The sequence below is a fragment of the Bactrocera oleae genome, chromosome 6, assembly GCF_042242935.1.
Source record: "Bactrocera oleae isolate idBacOlea1 chromosome 6, idBacOlea1, whole genome shotgun sequence".
In the NCBI taxonomy this organism is placed as follows: Eukaryota; Metazoa; Arthropoda; class Insecta; order Diptera; family Tephritidae; genus Bactrocera; species Bactrocera oleae.
Window position 1 is genome coordinate 22481604 of NC_091540.1, and position 22930 is coordinate 22504533.

General features: G+C 34.2%; 2 protein-coding genes across 10 annotated transcripts in view; one reads left to right on the forward strand and one right to left on the reverse strand.

Moving 5' to 3' along the window:
* The window catches only part of Adi1 (acireductone dioxygenase 1), an 85485-nt gene that overhangs the window by 48275 nt on the left and 14280 nt on the right, over positions 1-22930 (forward strand). For 4 of the 9 annotated variants that reach the window (XR_011396931.1, XR_011396927.1, XR_011396929.1 and 1 more), the window contains exon 5: positions 16535-16904. The exons of 4 other annotated variants lie outside the window; for them this stretch is intronic. The gene's annotated coding sequence lies outside the window, so the exon portion shown is untranslated. The remainder of the gene's footprint in view (positions 1-16534; positions 16905-22930) is intronic. One more of the 9 variants, XR_011396928.1, reaches the window with a different exon arrangement.
* On the reverse strand, positions 5874-10043 carry LOC138857758 (uncharacterized). Its single transcript, XM_070111467.1, is given in 3 exon segments — positions 5874-8240; positions 8243-9484; positions 9552-10043. Coding segments are annotated over 3 exon segments (3744 nt in total). The 5' UTR covers positions 9967-10043; the 3' UTR covers positions 5874-6153.

The following is a 22930-nucleotide window of genomic DNA, read 5'->3' on the forward strand; positions in this document are numbered from 1 at the left end:
TTGCGCATAATGAGTTTATTCATAAACTTCTCAAAAATAAGTTTGAAGACGGGTTTGCTTCATAATGGCAACAAAAAGCCCTCTAATCCTCTTGCGCATGCAGTTGACATGAAAGAAACTTACGAAAGTATGTCACAGATTCTAAATTCAGTAAACTATGATGCTTTTAAGTGATGACTTAAAAGTTAAAGTACTAAAGTATGAAAAATTCCATCGAACTATAATATAATATAAATAACTTTTTTTTATTTCAACTTACAGTATAAATTATACGAAAATTTCAGAAAAAAAATTACAAGTAACATGTATTCTGTTACACAAAATCTGTACGTGATTGAACATTTTTGAACTCAAATTCATAATCAAGACACCTTAGATACGCCCACAGACCTCTTAGCACATCAGCAAATTTTTTCTTCAGAGTTCTTGAGTAGTGTTATCGCCTATTCATGTGGTAAAGACTCTCTTCCATTACTTGATGAACCAGAAGAGTCTTTAAAAACTTCTACACGTGGCGAACATGATAGGCGTTATAATGCGCGTTTGGTCAATGACGGTGCCATTTCGGTTACTGGTAACCCATGGCCTCAGATGCGAGTAAAAATGTTTCCTGTATGGACTTTTCGTATCACATGATGCTTTGAGAGTACGACTTCAATCTCTTTCCTTGAATGCTTATCTTCAAGATGCGATTACCGCAGATAATATTATTAGACCTAAAGAAATGGGCAACATTGTTATTATTAATTTTCAATTTTCATTAAATTTGGTTATTATTTAAATGTTTGCTTTATTTGTTAATGGCGAGCGATGGCTGCACATGTGTACGTTGACAGTTTAATGTAAATTTCTTAAGCACCTGTGTCAATAAGTAAATTTATGGTTTTGTCTACTTTTGTTCGTTCTACAAACGGCAGCAGGGAGCTATTCCTAAGAAAGTAGACTTTATCATATTGATTAGTTTCATCTCAAATGTCATCTGCCTCTGATTCAAGTGTAATTTGGTATTCTAATTCTACTTATGTAGGAGTTATTATTTTGTGAAAGATGATTTATACTATACTACTTTGATACAGTATACCTTGTAATGCCATTATTTGGCCTTTTAATGGCCTGATTCGAAAGTGGTACATAAGGAGAGAAATTTCTATTTGTTTGCTAAAGAGGCTGTCTGAATCGGGATGAACTGTCAGTGTCCATTGGTTGAAGTGGCTCCCGTTTAGAGAATGGGCTCCTATTTTCTGTCTGTTTATTAAGTTTTGATGCTTTCAAGTATCACGATTTCGACCTTATTCATGAAAATATTGAATGTTCTCTCGTTTTAAAAATAATTGCATATCTTATATTTTGATAAATATCGACTTGTTAATAATAGAACGATTCAAAAGTAATTCGCATGAACTACTCAGAAACAGTGATATCGTCAAATACCCAGATATCGGTATAGTTCACCAATGGATGTAAAAAGGAGGGTAAACCATCTACACCCAAGTTATTTTCTCAAAATGAGCTCAATGATTTAGTACGTAATCAAATTAGGAATGATAAAACAATTTGCCAAAGCGGTGGAGAAGAATATTGTTTTAATGACATTTGTAGAAAATGTCCAAACTTAGCATGAAAAAGCTGAGAGGTGGAATATTTGATACAACAATTACTGAAAGATATAGATATTATCAAAGTTAAAATGCTGGAAAACATTCAGAATGCAAATTTGAATATTAAGTTCGACTATCTCCGTAATCATCTGGGTACATTTTTGGATAATTTTGGAACTTATAGTGGGGAACAGAGAGAGAGATTGAATCAGGATCTAAAAGTGATGGAAGAATGGTATCAAGGTTGCTGAAATCGTCATACGATGGCTATCAAAAGAGATTGTCACCTGAAAAACTGTAAGAGGAAGAACTTTTCTTTTAAAAAGAGTTTTAAATAAATATAACCTATGTGACTTGTCTTTCTGTTTACTTCGATGTATCCTTATTTTTCAAAATTAAACTGATATAAATATTTCTGTTCTTGTGTTTCATGTTTTCTAATTTTTGTAATGTAAAATGAATAAAACAAGATTTTAAAATAAACGTGAACAATTCTTACAAAACCATTAATAGTTTCATGAACTGGGGGCTTAAATATATCCCAAATCGATCTTATATCTAGGGCAACCAAACCACTGTAGACCAGTGCAATTGCTTTAAAATTCAATGGTGTGTCGTATAAGTACAGCACCATGTCAGAGGACCCCTTTATTTTATTTGTGATTATGCCTAATGCCTGGTAGTGTTTGGAACTTCCTACATGATTTTCGAAAATCTTATAAGCCGTATGAGCTTATAGTCTTACGACATGAGACGTATGTCTCAAGTTTTCCTTCAAAGTCAGGTACTGTCTTACTATGCCTAATGTTTCATCGCATTACACATCTGGTATTATTTCAACATCTCTGAATAATTCTAGCTCGGGTACCGTTACCGATGTTTTTGCAAATTTATTCTTTATATCTTTCAGTTTTTGTTCATAACTCTGAGCCTGGTTTGTAAATGCAGTGTTAACTGTATACTCGTTAAGCGCTTTGATTTCTGATTCTATGAACGACATTTTATTTGTTAGTGTTTGATCAGACCACCATTTTTAGTAATCACCTGTCTTTAAATTATTCGTTTTTATGGTATTTTTTCGAAACCTGCGAATCCGGACACTAGCTCTTCTAATTCACTGCAACTCATAGGATTATTACTTTTTGAATAAATAAAAATTCTAACACCTCGTTCTTTTTAAATATTAGGAAATGATGATTTGTGATATATTTTATTGATAACAAAAAATTCATTAAACAAGCACTCTACTTGCATTATTAAATCTATATAAGTTGTTGATATCGTCCGGGTTTCCTCTGCTACTGATCAATTGCTTTAGTTGTTGATTACGGCTGGGCATCCTCTGGCCCACGCGCCAATTACTAAATTTTGATAATTATTTTGTTTATTTAATAATGGTGATTTTTTCCTTCACTCTTCTACTTCAAATCGTCGATAATGCAACCAAGCGACAGGTTGCTAATAGCCAGTTAGCAAATTACTTTAAAAAAATTGCTGAATTTCTTCATAAAGCGCCAAGAAACAATCACAGCCCATATAGTATAGAGTAAATAAAATAAGAAAACTAAGCGATGTATAATCTGTAATCAGCCTCACAAAGATAACATAGCGCTAAAAAAAGAAAACGAAGAACTAAAAACTACTAAAAGCAAGCATGTGAGTATTGAAGAAAACCCTTCTAGTATGAATGTTGATCAAATATATGAAACTAATGAAAATGAACTAGCTAAAGAAACTGAGTGGATTCTCAAAAATAAACGCGCTTAAAAAAATGCAAAGCTGATACTTCTCTAACAATTAATAGCCCTTTGAAAAATAAAAATAAAGAGCAGGCGGCCAACTAAATACTAAAACCCATAATCCAAATCCGTAAAATTATACCTTATATAAAATTCTTGTCCAATGAAAATATACCTTGGTTTGGCTACGAAAGTAAACATAATAAGCCAATTAAGGTAATGATAAGAAATTTACATCACTCATGTGATACACAATCAATCTTAAACGATTTAAAAGTTCAAACCTTTAATGTCTTAAATGCAATTAATAAAATTAAAGGAAGGATTTAAGAACCGCTAGATATGTTTGTAATAACATTCGAAGCTATTGAAGTCATTAGGAAAACCACCAGATCAATAACATTTCTAGTACCCTTGTCAAAGATGTGCCTATTAGAGCATATAAGTTAATTCCATAGTGCAAAACTCAATCTTTTGGACATACAAAAAACAGCGGCGGTAAATCATCGACGTGTGTGAATGCTCTGACGAACAAACCCGTTGTGAACACAGGTGAAAAATTCCATCCTTCCGTTTCTAAAGTTACATTTGCGCAGATAGCTAAGCAAAGTCCAACAAATACAATTTAAAACAAGTAAGGGATTTCTAAGTTCGGGTGTAACCGAACATTTTATACTCTCACAACTTGCAAGGATCAAATCCCATTAAATTACTTCAATTGATAGCAGAAATTTATATTGAAGGAAGTATTGATCCGATTCAACCAATTTTGGACACAAAGACATACTATTATCAAGAGTTTCATTTATTTATTTTATTATATGAATTTCAATTATACATCTTACACATTAACCGATATTTTCGGTAAAAAGTCAACTATAGGCACTGGGGTCCACATATTCAGTATCTAGGGGCTCGAACAGTTTTGGTTCGATTTAGACAATTTTTGGTAACAAAGTGGCATATTGTAATCGCATTATTCATGCAAAGTTTAACCCCAATACAAGCATTGTTGCTTGATTTGCATAGTGGAAAGTGAAAGAATCAGATGGATTTTAAAATGGTGTTATATGGGAAATAGTCGTGCGCATTTTCGCACATAAATTCAGAAAAAAATGTCATATACCGAATTTGGTTGAAATCGGTTAAGCAGATCCCAAGATATGGGTTTTCACCTAAATGTAGGCGGTGCCACGCCCACTGTTTAATTTTGAACGCGGTTCCTATAAAGTCATCTCATACCATCCCTGAGTTAAAATTTAATGATTCTGGCGTGTTTAGTGCTTGATTTTTCGCGCTTTTAGTAGTTTTTAACAGTACCGTTATATTTGGAGTGGGCGGGGTTGTCACCCGATTTCACCCTGTGTATTTTCACACTGTAAGTAGAGGTGCTAAAACTATTTGTTCTCAGTGAACTTTGTTATAATAGCTTTAGCGGTTTAGGAGATATGCACATTAAACCTATTAGGGGGCTGGACTACGCCCACTTTTAAACAAAATTTTAAACCGTATATGCCCTTTCCTAATTTGATCCTGTATACCAAATAACATTTTTGTATCTTATTGTGGAGCTTAGCTATGACAATTTATTTGTTTTTGATTAATGGCGTTTTGTGGTCGTGGCAGCGGTCCGATTACGCCCATCAGCAATACCAACCGTCTTACGGTACCAAGAAACATGTGTAAAAATAGTCTGTTATCCCAAATTTTGGATAAACTAAATGAGCAAGAGAATCTACATTTTATTGATGAGAATAATAATAATAACCAAACGATTACTCTCCTCCCGCCCAACCGACGCTAGGGGCGCAATCCGCATACGTGCGCAATTAGCCGAGTCAGAAGAGACAAGAGAGTTTTTAAGTGTTGAGATCTAAAACTGCTCAGCTACAGAAACAAAAATTTTCAACAGCTAAGATTTATTGTTACGATATGATAGATTGTTACATTTTTATTTATTAAGAGAAAACAATATAGTGGGAATGAGAATTAAAATCATGACATATACGGTGGAATAGTTTGTTTAGTTCGAAATTTGATCTACAGGATTTTAACCGTAAAGGTCTAAACTGTCTCGAAAAGCGAACCGGGATATTTAATTTCAGACAGTAGAAAAGAACTGCAAACTGTTTTATTCAAGATTTTCACTAAGAATATTATGCCAAGCCTTTCCCTACGACTACAAAGTGAAGGTAGATTTATAAGTTTTAAACGACTAGTGTCTGGAGGTAGACTTACCCTAGAATCCCATCGGAAATGTCCTAAGGCGAATAGTAAAAATTGTTTTTGAACAGACTCTAACTTGGCAGAATGGATTTGGTAGCTAGAGTTCCATACAACAGAACCAAAACTAACCAAAGTTGTTTAAAGTGTTTTAGTATTATACGGATCTCTAAATTCTTTAGACCAACGTTAAACAAAACTGAGGACAGCTTTTGCTTTCAAGACCATGATATCAATATGAAGACTAAAATTAAGCTTAGGGTCCATATTAACTCCCAAATCAACATAGTTAAAAACTTGCTCTAGAAAATGGTGCTGTATTACATAAGGAGAGGGGTGCACAGATCTACAGGAAAAGCACATCGTCTTACATTTATTGAGAACTAGCTGACCCGACAGACTTCGTCCTGTCAAAAAGATTTGTAATTTGGCATTTTTTTCGCCTACGTATTTTAAAAAATTCTCCTGAACAGAACCGTCACCCTGGTGATAGGGCGTTGTGAATAAAAAATAATTAAATAAAACATATATAAGGATTTAAAAATAAGTAATCGCTTTATTGTTAATCATGTGAATCATAATTATTATTATTATCATTGTAGTGCCTTGTGGTATACGATGTTTTTTGTTTGATTACCTGGCGCATAGATAAACAAATCTGATGGTTTTCCAACACGGGAACAGGCAACATACAATTGACCATGTGAGAAACATGGGTTTTCTAGATTAATACCACAAACACTTAATGATTGCCCCTGGGACTTGTTTATAGTCATAGCAAAAGCAAGCCGCACTGGAAACTGTAGTCGTTTAAACTCAAATGGCACATCAGTCGGAATCATTGGGATGCGCGGTATAAGAACATCTTCTCCTTTATACTTTCCTTTGAGTATAGTTGCTTCTATCACATTGTTTAGTAATTTTTTTATCGCTAACCGTGTACCGTTGCAAAGACGCGGTTGGTTGATATTTCGCAACATTATAACCACCGATCCAACCTTTAATTGAAGATTGTGAGGTGGCAATCCTGGCAAATCCAGCGAGTTTAAAAATTCCGGTGGATAGTTGACTACATCATCTTGATTAGTAGCCGAATCAACTGATTTATATATCCTCAATTCGCCTGTAATTTGTTCTTGAACTTTGAAATTTAATTCATTTACATCTATGTTTTTTGCAGCCAGTATAGCTCGTTCGCTCAACCAATCATGGTTTCTGTAATTTTGAGAAACATCTGGAAACACCTTCTGAATAAGTTCATCTTTTGATCGAGTTAACTGACAAAAACTTTGAGGAAAGTTAATGCAGCCAGTCAACATGTCTATAGGAAATTTGCCATTACCAATGTCAATGAGTTGTTTAGAGAATATGTTTCCAGATTGGTCATTTTGCAATTCGACACGCATATTCTTACTTAAATGAAGTACTTTGACATGTTTCCACAAATTGGAGGACTTTAGACATGCATTGAGTTCATCAGCTGGCGTTGATCGTGGAATCACTGGCAATGTTTGACGAAAATCTCCTGCTAATAAAATCATTGCACCACCAAATCGGTTATTATTGCTCCGTAGATCTTTTAAGGTTCTGTCTAAAGCCTCCAAAGATTTTTTATGTGCCATCGTGCATTCATCCCAAACAATCAATTTACATTGCTGCAAAACCTTTGCCATTGCAGAGTTCTTCGAAACGTTGCAGGTTGGAGTTTCATTGCTTTGCATATTTAATGGCAATTTTAGTGCTGAATGGGCTGTTCGACCACCTTCAAGCAAAGTTGCTGCGATTCCCGACGAAGCGAGTGCAAGTGCAATTTTATTTTGTGAGCGAATTGTTGCTAATATTAATGAAATCAAAAAAGTTTTTCCTGTACCACCAGGTGCATCTAAGAAGTAAATGCCTCCAGTTTCATCATTTGTTACTTTCATAAGAGTTTCAAATACATACTTCTGTTGTTCATTTAACAGTGGAAGATTTGTTTGAATTAATTCTTTCAAAGAGTTGAGATCATACAGTTTTTCTCGATGCAGCTCTTGGTTAAAAGCGTCATGCATTGGACGATTGGGCGCGGTCAGGCCTAATTGAATTAATAGTTTGTTTGACATTATCAAGCACATGTCCTCAATTGAAATCAATACTTCATTGTAAATTTCTTCACTGATTTGTATATTTGGATTTCCCATTCTATTCCGTATTTGATACAAAATATCATCACACATATAATCTTTGTACTTGATCCACAAATCAATTGGGTTTGATGGGAAGCATGTAGATATGATTATAGAAAACAATGTTCGTATTTGGTGAGCGTGTGATGATATTACAGCATCATTGAGAGTTTGATCCCAATGAGCGTCATTTTCAAGCAATTGCAAACGTTGACAGGCTTCTCTGTAGGATCCACACAATTCACCATCAACAGTTCGTAACTGTTGGAATGATGTTGGGCCACGTACATTGACTAATAGCAGTCGTAAGTAAAAACATTCATCATTGCTTGGATGTACTGAATAAATCCGGCCAATCGCATCGGTGGAATATACATCTGTATATCCTGGAACTGGTTTTCCTTGCTTCCGTTGTATAAATCTCCTTGAGTATTGATTCCAGGTATAATATTTTGGCATTTCAGAATATAGCAATGTTTGTGCGAAATAATCGTTTTGGCATGTCTCAAAAAACTGGTTAATGTAGTAGATGGTGGCTGAGCAGCTCTTTGTACTGCGTTCTGTGCTGTAAAATACACTCTTTGTCCATTTTCTAAATGCACAGCTAAGTGAACAACAGAAGGGTGTCTCTCATGAATAGGAAAAGAAAATATTCGCCAAACTGCTTCATTACTACTGACGTAGCGGCCCATTTGGTATTGGGTAACTTCATCATTGGAATTCTCTGCACCAATTCCAATCACAGCCATATCACTCCCTTTGGTTACATATTTGCAAATGTATTTAATAGATTTCACTGAATGGCAAGATTCAACGTTGATGTGTGCTTTGAATGTCTTTGATAAAATGGGTGAATATGGAACAATCCAACGATTATCTATTTCAATATCTTGTTGATTTAATTTGACAATTGTTGATTTTCCATTGTCTGCTGTCGATCTGCGACGATACAATGGATAACCGTCATTACCAGTAATTGTTTCCGATATTAATGTCCGTGGATATCGTTTTGAACATTTACCATCCATCATACACGGTGAATTTTGATTAAGAGTTCCACAGGGACCATGTATCATGTTTTTGATAACTACCTCATGCAATCCAGGATCTACTTGTACATTAGGGATTTCAGCTGATATCACTGCATCAACTTCATTTGGCCTTATCTTTTCAACCAACCAAATCAAAATGTGTGCATGTGGCAATCCTCGTTTCTGCCACTCCACAGAATACATCCAGCAGCGTGTCTCACCAAACACATTATGTTTTACGATGAAATCCATTAAAGATTTCAACTTTTGTCTAAAGACTCTGGCTGTAATATCATGACGATCAATGGGTGATTGCCCAGGGAATAACTCCTGCTTGATTTCTATCCATTGTGGATTGCATGTAAATGTGATGAACAAATCTGCTGTACCATAATGACGAACATACGACATGGCATCTTGAGCATATTCGTGCATATGCCGAGGGCTTCCGATGTATGTTGCTGGAAGAATAGTCATCCGACCGACATTCTGTGCATTTCCATCAGTATTAATCGCATCTCGAAGGTGAACATACTCTTCAGATCGGAGTTTAGTTTGATTCAACCTGATGAATGTTAATCTCTCCGTTTCAATTTTAACATACATATCAACAACATATTTATGATATAATCGCCGACATTTCAATATGTGATTATCTTCATTTTCCCGAATCATTAGGCGGTATGAATAATAGTTCATTGAACTGACTTTTTTGTTGGTTTCAGAACCTGTAAATAGATTTTATTTTAATAACATTCAAAATACATAATATAATGACTGAGATATTTTAGTTACCTGTAATGGGATTTATCATTTTTATTGAGAAATCGTAGCCATCTTCACCTTGCCAAAATATAATGGGATATTGCAGTGCATCATATGAGCGGTGTGTTTCCTTTATACGTTGTAATTGATCATTCCGACGATGTAAAACAATATCACGGGATTCCAAGTTTTCTCCAACTACAACGATAGCAACTTCATCAATAGTTGGTGCATTAAAACGTCTTGTATGTTGACCTGCAGGTGTTTTATCAGCTCTGATTACAATTTTGTGATTATCGGATGGCATCAGATCCAAGGCAGTTTTAAACAATATAATCAATTGATTGTGTTGATGAAATAAAGTTTGTAATTGTTCTACAATAGACCTCTTTACTAAATTGTTATGTGCACAACGCAGATCAATTTCTTGTGGTGAATTGCCCATAAAATAAATTTGCAGGAATTTGTTGTCGTTATCTGACACTGGTAACAGTGAACCTGCTCTGTGATATATTTGCCCTTGTATCTGTAAATAAAAAAAAAATATTATGGTGTGGTATAAATTAATGGATTGGATGTATATATTTAGTTTTAACTAATATCTATTAAATATAAAATATAATAAAAGTGTCACTGAAACTAAATCCCCATATAATATGATGACTAAGTGATATATAAGTGATTAAGAAATTGAAGATTAGTGACACATCTTAACTTTGGTGCCAAAAAATTTTGTTCGCTAAAATAATTATGAGTAACTGCTATAATACATACCTTGAAAGTTGGCATAAAATTTTCCCGAACTACATTTGTTGCCCCAAATGAAGTCATTTGAAAGCAATTGTTATATTGTTGGATATGTGTCAAAAAGTGTATAGAATCTGTTCCTATTCCTGAAACCAATGAGTACAATGGTTCTGGTGGTGGATCCAATGGTATCAATTTCACTTTACCATTTGCGCAACACAATCCATTGGCTTCGTTTTTGTATTTTAATGCCTTACAGTGTGAGCAAACCGAGTTCATAGAACCAATAACAACACATTGGTAGTTACTGTAGTCAATTGACACATCGTAACTGAAAGCAGCTCGATTCAAACTTGCGCGATTATTAGTTGAATGTCGCGCTCGCGCTTCACGCGTTTGTGATATCCGAATTCTTTCACGTTCATTTCCGTCGTCACGTTCTTGTGCAGTACGATTAGATCGGTAATTAGCTTGGTTTGTAGCATTTCTGGTTCTTCTACCTAAATTGCTTCGTCTTATAGGAGGCATATCAAATATAAATTATTTTTTCACTAATCACGAACTAAACAAACACTAACTAAGTAAACACTCTGCACAAAAAACTATATACGAATTTGTTTCGTGTATCAGTCGTCAAAAGCAAACTCAGTAGATTAGGTAACAGACAACTTTTTTCTTTTTAAATTTTATATGACTTGAAGTCAAATCCTTTTAAGCCGTACTTAAAATTTGGATATTAAAAATAATAAAACACTGTTGGTCCGCGAGTTTCGGAACGCCACATTAAACTCCTCCAACTATATATTCTGAGCTCCAACGCACACACGCACATTGTTTTGATAGATATGATCTTTGACGTTAGGAACACACCTACATTGCTTAGACAACAGTGAGTGCTTGTAATTTAATATGAACTTTATACCATAGCAATAAAGCTCAAATTGACTACGTTTTAGTTACAAATCATTTGTATGGGAAAAAGAAAAGGGCTATTTTTAGGGTTTTTCCAGCAATAATTCTAATTTTTATCGCCGTAAAAACCATCCTTGAACTTCAACGAAAATTTAAAAAAAAGATTTAGCTAAATTGGTCCAGGCGTTGTTGAGTTATGCGCTTACCAACACATTTTGCGATTCATTTTTATATTATAGATAAATGGCAAATCATTTCTATCACACCATGCAACCAAATTGTTGAAGTCTGTTTGCAACAGACACCTTTCCTCAGTTGAAGTGTATGATTTAAGGTAGTAGTCTGGTAACTTATGCCTATTTTCATGACTTCTTTGGAGGGTGGTTTTTTATAGGAAAAAAAAATTTTTTATCTTGAATATTTAGAGTGTTTTTATTTACATATTGAAAATATAAAAAAAAATTTATTTGAAAAAATTTAATAGTTTATCACTATTATTATTGTCACTCGAAGTTGGAACCTCAAAAAAACAATGCACTTGATGTTATGCGAAATGAAACATTCTTGATTATTCTCAATCTATAGACATGTCATTCTGGTCGGAACTACTGAAGTTAAATTTCAAGGGTAAATAACAAAATGGGGGAATTTGAAAAAAATCCCTTTATTTTAGCAAAGAAAGGGTTGTAAAATAAAAAGTTAGGGGTAAAATTCTCGTTAGTACCGACGAGAACTGTAAGTGTGTAGAACAGCCTGTTAAAATTTAAAAGCAATCGGTTCAGTAGGAAAAAAGTTAAAACCCGGGCCGACCAGAAAAACAATGTTTTGAGAAAAACTCGTTTGAAGTTCAACAACCGTAAAGGTTGGACAAGCAAAAAAAAAACACAAGTAAACCCAAGTTACCAGACTACTACCTTAAAAAGCTTTACGTCGTCAGCTTATAATAAAATTTTTGAGAATTCTATTACTGAAGAGATATCGTTAATAAACAACAAGAACAGAATCGGGCCAAGATGACTACCTTGCAGAACACCTGAAGAGATATAAATTGTATATGAAGGAGTATATCACTCGTTGTGTTCTATTATAAAAATAAAAAGCTACCCATTTAAGAAATCTTGGCTGAAAGCCCAGAAGATCAAGTTTATGTATAAGAACCGAGAGAGTTACTTTATCGAAAGCTTTGCTAAAGTCTGTGTATATAAATCCGTATGCTTATGTTCCCTAAAACCCAATGATACATGGTTTACAAATTCAAGCAAGTTTCAAGCGAAATCCATGCTGAGATGAGGAAATTAACGGAGAAATCGAAAAGGTTATATGGTCAGTGATGATAGCTTCAAAAAGTTTAGGTATAACTGACAGTTTTGCGATACCTCTATAGTTTTCAATGTTGGATCTAAATCCAGTTTTATGCAAAGGAATTATAAATGACTGTTTCCATATTGAAGAAAATATACCGTGTTTAAGAGAGGAATTAAATATCCTGGTCAAAGGCAAGTAAAGATATTTGGCACTATTTTGTAGGAAGGATGAGGGTATCATGTCTGGGCGGTATCTAAAAGATGGTTTTAACTTATTTAATTTAAGTAGGCCGTCTTCTTCATAAATAATTGGAGCGTTAAGTATTTGGACACATGTGCTGATAGGACAAAGTTTTAGAAGAATTATTACAGTTGTTTGACTTGAAAAATTCTGCAAACATATTATAATTCATTGTCACTTGAAATGATAGATTTGTATTTCATCGCGGACGGAAATTGAGAAATCCTGCGTTTGGAGTTGACGAAATCATAAAACGATTTTTGATTAATTACTATATTGTTTTTTACTTTATTTAAGTAATTATTATAACATATTGTCGACAGAATATTTAAGTGACAGGTTTTTTCACGACAAGTGAACCAGTTTTTTTTTCAAATGTGTAAAATCATTTTTCTGTTTTTCAATTTATATAACTCTTTCGAAAACCACGGACTTATACCTTTACTTTTATTAACAATTACTATTGGAACATACTTTTGAAATAATTTCGTAATAATGTTATTAAAATGCAAGACACTCAATTCAATATCATCATTATAATTAGGATATGTTATCGTATAAAGTTCTCTATTAACCTTTTTAAAATTAGCTTTTGCAAAGTTAAACCGAGTACAGAAGCTAGAAGTTTGATTATTACTATTCCGTGCATTGCCTATGATTTCGACAGATATTTCCAAAGCAGGATGATACGAGTCCTCTGGTGGAACAAGATTAATACTCTGAATAACGGAACACTTTGAAGATGTATCAACGTATACTAAATCTAAGCATTTACCAAATTTATTCGGAATCAAATTAATTTGGTTCAGACCCAACTCGGACATTTTTTTAAAAAACTCATGAAAGCATGACCGATTGCAAATCGATACGATATAGTCATCGAAAGCTTTTCACGAAGCACACGGTAAATTGAAATCTCCTAAAACGATTATTGAATATGCATTATTTGCCATCGAAGTAGCGCTATTTATGAAAGAAGCATGCTGCATGTATGCAGATAAGTCCGAATGGGGTGGTATATAAAATAGGGTTAAATAAATAAAGCAACTATTAACATAGACTAAATGTTTAAATACAAGTCGGTTAATTTTGTATTAAGACCTCTAACATTTTGATAATAAATGCTTAGCGAATTTCTACCAATCAGTCTTTTATGTCGGTGGTTGCTATGAAATGCTAATGGTCTTTCCAAAAATAAAAATGATATAAAAGCTATTTTACACGACAGAAATATTAATTGGATGTCTGTTGGACGAAACACATTTTACGAATCATTCATTTTTAGAATTTAAAAATTATGAATTATATCTCACTTCATACCCGGCAAGCTCAGCACAAGGAAGGAGCACGATATTGATTAAAAGCAAATTAACCACTGAGAGGAAGATTTGATTAAGACTGAAGAAATTCAAGCTACAACAATTTCAGTTAAAATGCACAATCACCCATTATATCATATTGCTCTGTATAGTCCGCCTAGGCATAATGTAAAAACAAATACGTACATGAATATATTAAAAAATTATGATGGAAGTGCATCATGGGTGGCGATTTTAACGCAAAGCACACTCATTGGTGATCTCGTTTACCTACAACCAAAGGTCGCAGTTGGATGCTATATTGTTTCTACAGGTAGACCCACTTATTGGCCTACAAACAGTAGGAAATTGACAGACCTTATTGACTTCATTATAATCAATGAGCTATCGAAAATCAATTTAAGTATTAAAGATAGCTCAGACCTAAGCTCTGATCATTCACCAGTGTTACTAACTCGGTATGAAACCCCAATAATTTCGGCCGTCACGCCTACATTATGTAATAAACACATTAATTGGTATAAATTTAAGAGTATACTGAATAAAGTCGACCCAAAGCTTAGGCACATATCGACTGGTGTTGACTTGGACTGTTAAGTTGAATATTTCTCAAAAATAATTCAAAGTGCTGCGTGGAAGAGTACACTAAATATTCGCGAGAATCTAAGTGGAAACAAATACCCAAAATATATCTTAGAAAGTACCCATAATAAGCGTAAACTTCGACGAAGATGGCAGCAAACTAGGTCCTCTGCTCTCAAAACTGTGCTTAATAAATGTACAGCGCAACTAAATACACAAACTAAACAGTTTAAAAACTATTCCTTTAACACTTATCCGGCTAAACTTACAGCTGATAAATCCACCGATTATTCAGTCTGGAAAGCTGCAAAAAATATGAATAAACGAATAAAACATGTCACACCAATAAAATTAAACGAAACTACATGGACAAAAACGAATGAACATAAAGCTGGCGTATTTTCCAATCATTTGAGAAATACATTACGAAGGATAAGAGATAAACTGTGAAAATAGTTGTTTGGATCCACACATCAGCATTTCCACTGTTACTAGTAAAGAAGTTAAAAATCTCATCGGGATTACTATTGCAAACAGCAGTCAATGCAATTACTAAGTGGGAATCTAAGTGGCGCATAAAATTAAACGACTCCAAATCAATTCACGTTGATTTTACCTTGACATAGCGTCCGATTTATATAAATAATACTCCTATATCTCATAACAGTACTAAGTACCTAGGTATCACCTTAGATGGAAAGAGCATGTTAAAAAAGGAGTGAGCTTGATATCAAATTTGTTAAACTTTACCACCTAGTTGGCAGGAGATCCACTCTATTAATCCGATATAAGCTGTTGATTTATAATCAAGTCCTAAAGCTAGTTAGCACCTACGGAGTCCAACTATGGGAATTGAGTGGTAAATGAAGTATTAAAAATTGAAAGTCTCACGAACCGAGACTTGGACGGCATGTTAATGAGAAGGCTTCCAGACCCATCGAAACTGCTGGGCAAGAAATCCGGTTGAAACGCAAGAAGACTTTCGACCTAGCAGATAACAGTAGCAGCAAATATATTTCTTTAACATTAACTTTTAAGTATTTGTTTAAAACACAAACAAAAAAACTATGGTAAATGTTGGCTGCACCTGAAGAGTTATTTTACAGAACTGAAGACTTAAATCTAAGTAAGCTTAAAACTAAGCCAAAAGCGAAGTCGTTCGCTGCTGCGTATGTGACTTCACAACGAGTGCCCAATTTCCTTTTATTGCATTGCATTTACATTCGCATGAAGCGGCAAGTGAATAATTTGCAATCAGCGCGAGAACGCAAATTCGCTGACTCAGGCCATGCGCGAGCTTTGCTGCGGAGGAGCTACTCGTGTTAACTTATATACGTTGACAAATACCCGCTCTCTCTTCAATAAAAACTATATTAATATATTAAATCACTTTAAATAAAAGTAAGAAATGCACGTAAAATTTACTAAACAACCTGATTTCATAAAAAACGCAATGTTTTCGCCATTTGTCATTGCTTCAATAGCCCATGAAGTGGCAGTGCCAAATTAAGGGGGTCGTATACCTGTGCGGTTTCATTTTATTTGCATATTTTTAATCTAGATAACTAGAAACATACCATATAAAATTTTTTATCGAAAGTATGTTAGTTTACAAGATATTCAGCCCCAAGATCTCTCGCTATACACGTCACTCCGACAGCGTTTTCCCAAAAGTAGTGTTTTTTTTTAGTTTTAGCACGATTCTGATAATTATATTTATTTGTACAAAATAACTGATTAAAAATAGTTTAAAATTATTTTAAATAGTTGCAATTTGCAATTTTCTATTAATATTTTTCTAAAATAAACTTCACTAATATTTTAATGTACAATTGCTGGTGTATGCCGATGACATTGATATTATTGCGACGTGATCGGACGGAATATCTCCTGTCATCAAATAAACAGTCGGTGCATACCCGTCTTGGCTCACGTCACTGTTGACAGTCATAACTTAGAAGTTTTAGATGCAGGTGAAGATTGTTTCATCTATCTTGGAACCAGCATCAACAAAATAATAATTTCAGTCTGGAAATCCAACGCAAAGTCCCTTTTGCCAACAAGTGCTACTTTGGACTGAGTAAGCAATTGCTGCGAACTTTGGGAGCCTTAATGAAGTAAAAAAGATTCGAGACCGATCAATTCGACAATTTATTAAAAACTAAAAACATGAATTCCAAGGGGATTTAAGGGGCATAATCATAAAATAAAAGCTGTCCGTGGTTGCCAAAGTTTCAACACTCCTCCTCAATATCAAAAGGGTATTGTTTCATTCCAAGTAAGTAAATTAATTTGTGAACTCAAATTATCATCATACATTGTGAATGGGTCTTCGCTATTGTATCAATTCATTTCATGTAACAAATTTTTTAAATATATGCCATGTATTCAGCTACTGCTTAAAGCTACCGTCACTTGTTTTTTACACTCCTAAGAGAACAAACAATCTCCCATAGTGAATACATAGCAAGTATAGAATGTATCCCCCATTCTACATCTAAAAAGCCCTTGGCTTGCTTGCCAGTCTTTCTGAAATAAAGCTTTACATTTTTCGTTACAGAAAGATACCTTAGTACAGGGTAGGCGAACCAATGGCACGCGTGCCATTGATGGCACGCGACACAATATTTTGGGCACGTCGCAGAATTAGGTATTTTAAGACGATCGAACGCGATGCTCCTACGCTGCGGAGTGTTCGGTGCGCGGGGTGGGGGCAGCGCGGCGGCAGACAGGAAGCGCTGCACGGCGCCAGTTTGTTTTGTTTTTATAATGCCGTGGGTTTCAATTGCGAATGACGCATTGTTTGCTTACGCATAAAGTAATAGTGAGTTTTGTTGACATAATTGTATTGTAAAGTTTATTCGAGTGATTTTAAACTGATATTAAATAATTTTCTTAATATTTTTAAATTTTAATATGGCCAGCTCAGCAAAAAAACAAAAAGTTCATGATATTATACCAGAGAACTTAAAACAATGAGAAGGTGCAGGTTCGACAGCGAACAATTTGTAGGAATTTATCAAGGAGTTCACCACAGATGCACGAGAAACAAATAACATTTTTCGCTTTTATAACAGCGGTGAATCTGTAAACATACGCTCTCTTAACATAACCAAACGGCGAATATTGAAGAGAATATACTATGTATGCCAAACTGGGAATATTGATATGCTATTTGAAACATATTCCTTTTATTGAACTATTATTTATTATTTTTTAAATTATTTTATGTTAATTCATTTTTACTTTATTATGAGAAATATATCAAAATACTTTTAAATTATTACTAATAAAGTATTTTGATATATTTCTTAAAATAATTCATTAATTGTACTTGACACCATTATGGAGTCATAAAAGTACAGAATTGTGTTTTGCCGTCGGTATTTCACATTCATGCTTCAACTTTTCTTTTCAAATGCATGTGTAAACATATGTAACAGGACATACATATATTATGTCGTTTACACATTTGTATGTATTTTTATGTAGATATGTACACTCATTACTTCATGTGAAATCTCCGTTGACACATTTTTTGCTTTTATGTCAAAGAGTCAATCTGTCGAAGAACTGACGCGACGACAAAGCGTCACAACATTGTGTTGTTGGTAGAAAATCCGAGATGTGTCATACACACTCTTACAAACATACATCGCATATGGGCAAGTGTAAAGTCAATGTGTGTACAAAAAATTCAAACGTACTTACGTAAATTCTTTGACAAATACAGTCAATCCCGGTTAAGTGCCAAAACCAAAGATGCAGATTTTTTGTGCTTTGTAGTACATAAGCGATTGTGGTACTTAAGCGAGTGGTACCAAAAAAAATTATTTCTATGTATTTAAAAAAAATTACCGTTTTCTTTAAAAAATTAAGAAAAAAAAAGTGAGATGCAGCAAGACACCGGCAGATAAGAGGGATTGGAGGAGTGATACTTAACCGGGGTTTACTGTATACATAAATCAGAGGAATATTGAATATTTTCTCTAAAAAGTCTCTTGAATTGTAAATCGACAAATTTACTACGTTGTCACTTTTATTCTAAAATATTTTAATACTCATATTTGAGGGGTTGTCACTTTTCCCTTCTAGAGGGAATATCAGAAATTTGTTCAATTTATGATTTTTAGCTTTTTCCATCGTCGCGAAAAGACGCTTGTAGGCAAACGCATGCTCGGGGAGATGTGTAAGGCGTTTGCTTTTATGAATGAAACGACTTAGCTTATTGCTTGTGCGCCAGCGTTCATGAATGAAAATGTTGTTGGTGTGTGATTTACTACAAATTTAGGATTTGTCAATTTGGCTGCCATATTGATTTCTGGTGCTGATGCTATTTGAGACAATTGTTGTTTTTGTACAACAATGTTTGTATTTTTCTTATTGGCTGACGTACTTACATTTGTACGCTTAAATGTATGTAGATTTGTGTATGCATTATTAATTTTGCACGGTCATATGCATATTTGTACATACATACTTACATATAGAGCAGTGCGCTCACACGTATTTATTGATAATTGATATTATTATATTATATAATATAACATATTGATGTACATACATAAATTATTAATTCTGTAAAAATTGAAATTAGAAAATTATGAAAATAGTAAAATATCAGTTTTTGCATAATCTTTCACATTTTATCAATGTAGCATTTGTGCAAAAAATTATAATTTATCAATTTTTCATCATAAAAATCGTTTATATGGCAAAAAATAATCATGCATATGTGAAGTGGCATTTGTATTTCTTGTTTTCTCATTCATTTCATTTCATTTTTCTCTTTATATTGGTAGATACGTATTTTGTCAGAGAACGTTGTTAAAAATTCTCATTTCTGTTAAATAACAGCAAAACTATACAGAAAGTGGTGAACTCCTTGATCTCAAATTTTCAGCCAACCAATCGAGCATCATACAAAATTCAAATTGCACCTTCTCATTGTTTTAAGTTCTCTGATTATACTAAGTTTAACAGAGAATTTCAAACTTGGTGGACTGAGAAATATGGCATGATTAGTAAAGGTGACAAAGCGGTGTGTGTTTTATGTTCTGGAACAGTGGTATGTAGAACATCATCTGTTAAACGACATTTTGAAACAAATCATAAATCTGTTAGTCAAAAAAGCGAGGCAGAGCAAAAAGAATTAATTGCAAGTGCATTGAATGACAAAAATAAACAGTCAACGTCTATGATTAAATTTGTTGGCAAAAATTGTAATACAAGCGCGGCAAGTTACGCGGCTGCAAATGTCATTGATCGGCATGGTAAACCTTTTCAAGAAGGTGAGTTTTTGAAGGAAGCCTGGTTAGCATGCGCGCCCTCTCTTTTTGAAGATTTCGACAATAAAGATAAGATAATTCAGCGCATCAAAGATACTCCTCTATCAAAAAACACAATAAAAGAAAGAATCTTAAAACTGGCCGAAAATATAACAGATCAACAAAAAATTGACATTAAAGATGATTCTTTTATATCGCTATGTCTTGACGAAAGCACTGACGTCACTAAATCTGCACGTTTAGCTGTTTTTGCTCGGTATTGCGTAGAAAACGTCATTAAGGAAGAATTAATTGCAATAAAATCGTTGCTAACAACTACAAAGGGAACAGATATAAGTACGGCAGTTAAAAATTCGCTTGCTGAAAAAGAAATTGATATAAAAAAAATTGTTTCTGTAACAACTGATGGTTCTCCAAGTATGGTGGGTAAAAAAAACGGTTTCATAAGTTTATTTCAAGCTGACGTAGGACATTCGATTCTTGAATTCCACTGCATCATTCACCAACAAGTCTTGTGTGCTAAGAGTGGTTTAATATCCCTTGATAATGTAATGGCGGTAGTTACAAAAATAGTCAACCTCATCTCGTCACAGGCTTTAAACAAGCGAAAATTCGATGCTTTGTTGGACGAAGTCAACTCGGTGTATAATGGCTTACTGATGTACTTATAATAGTGTTCGCTGGTTGAGTCGCGGGAATGTACTTGAAAGATTTGTTTATTGCTTGGAAGAAATCAGACTGTTTTTGCAAAATGAGGGAAAAATTGAACAATACCCACAGTTATTGGACGTTATGTGGCTTTCAAAATTGATGTTTTTTACAGACATATGCCAACATTTAAACACATTAAACGTAAAGCTTCAAGGGACAAACAAAACAATTATTGCCATGATAGATCTCGTTCGCGCTTTTGAGGCAAAACTGCAAGTTTTTAGAAACGATATTATCACAAGAAACTACAAGTATTTTCCAAACTTGAAAAAATATATGAATGATTTAGATATTCACGAGACAGCAGACAAAGAAAAAATTACTGAAGAATTTATTTCTGTGATCGATTCTTTAATCAAGGAATTTTTAGGGAGATTTTCTTAGTTCAAAGAATTGTCGGAAATACTCAAGTTCATTATGTACCCAGATGTGACGTCATTTCATAAACTGAACTTCTCTCAATTTGATTGGTTGGAAATTGAAGAATTTGACATGCAGCTGATTGATTTCCAATCTAGTTCAATATGGATTCAAAAATGTATTGAAACAAGGAAAGAGTTGGAATTAATGGAAACTGAAAGATCGACAAGTAATTTATGTAAAAATGCTAATAATAAAATTCTGGAAACATGGAATGCGTTACCAGACACATTTAACTGTTTGAAGAAGCTGGCTCATGCTATTTTAACCATGTTTTCATCTACATATGCCTGCGAGTCATTATTTTCAGAGATGAATGACATTAAAAACTCGGTTAGAAACCGTTTGACAGATGAATCTAGTTCAGCATGTATTTTGCTAAAAGTAACATCTTACAACCCTAACATAAATTATTTGTCATCTAACCTGCAGCAACAGAAGTCACACTAATTTTACTGAAATTTAATATAAACATACCAAAATGTACCTCTTTTGCTTACTTTATTTAATAAAGAGTTTTGATAGTATTTATAATTATTATTTTCCTAATAATCAGAAAGCCAAAATTATTTGATGGCACGCGAATGACCCCATTAAACTTTTTTTTTTAGAAAAAATGGCACGTTGATGCATAAAGGTTCGCCTACCCTGCCTTAGTATTAGTTTTGCCGTGTCTCATGTTCAATAGGAGGATCGCAATTCCTTTGAGCCAATTTGCTGACTGAATGTTAGCTGTCTGGTCTTGTCGTTACCGCCAAATACATCAACGCGCCAATAAGGGACTTGATTCTGCAGCATTTACTTTTTCACACTCAGTTGTAGTACATTAAATCTTGAAGCCAGGATCAAGAGGCGTAGACGCCCTGCGACATTGCTTTATGCCATACTGCTTTAACAAATTTGGAACGCATTGAGAGTGACCAACAGATATGCCGCCTATGCTGCCAACACGCTCAATTTTCATTCAAAGGAAATTCTGAACTCTGCCTTTATCTACAATATTGAAGCTCTCAGCGATTTGTCTCTATCGCCAATAAGGTCTGTCTCGCTCGAACATGCTACGATAATGTCTTCAAACAGCAATGAAAATGTATTTTTATCAACATTCTTATTATAACTGCATGTTTCATTCTGACACTGCTTAAAACCAATGGATTTCAAAGTGGTGTCCAACCTACGGTTTCACTCTCTGCCAGACAGCTTTACACTATATATTTCTTCTGGTTGTTCCTTATATGCTTATTGTCTAGCTCGCTGGTGAGATACGCCGTTGATACATCCAGTTGATGCATATGTATTTTCTTTTCTGCTGTCAATGCAAACAGCATCCGTATTGTAGCATAACATGCAACACGTGAAAATGTTTCTTTGTAGTCAACGCCATACTGCTGACTACATCCCTTAGCAATTAACCTCGCTTGTATCGCTCAATGTTTCCATCGCCTATTTTTCGTTTTCCAATTGGCAAATCAGCTAATATCCATGTTTGTTTTTTAATAACAGAATCGTACTCTTTGTTCATCACCTCTCGCCAGCGTTTACAAGTTTTGTTTGACATTGCTTCTTTTACAGTGCTCAGTATCTTGCCATCGCTATTTGCTAATTTTACCACATGGAACTGTTTTTTGGGACGGCCAGGTTTCCCAGTACGAAAAATTCATTGTTTTCCGTTTGCACTGCTTCATTTGTGTTCCCACTATCGTCAAGTACTTCAGTTTCTTCGCCTTTTTCACTTTCTGCTTCTTCTGAAACTGTTTCATATTGCTCCTCCTCAAGATGAACTTTTGCTTCCTCTTTGAGGTTTGAACTTTCTTGCTAACTACGCGACTTATTTGGTATTGTTGGTATTTCATATGATACTCGTTCTGTCTCTTTTTCTCGTATG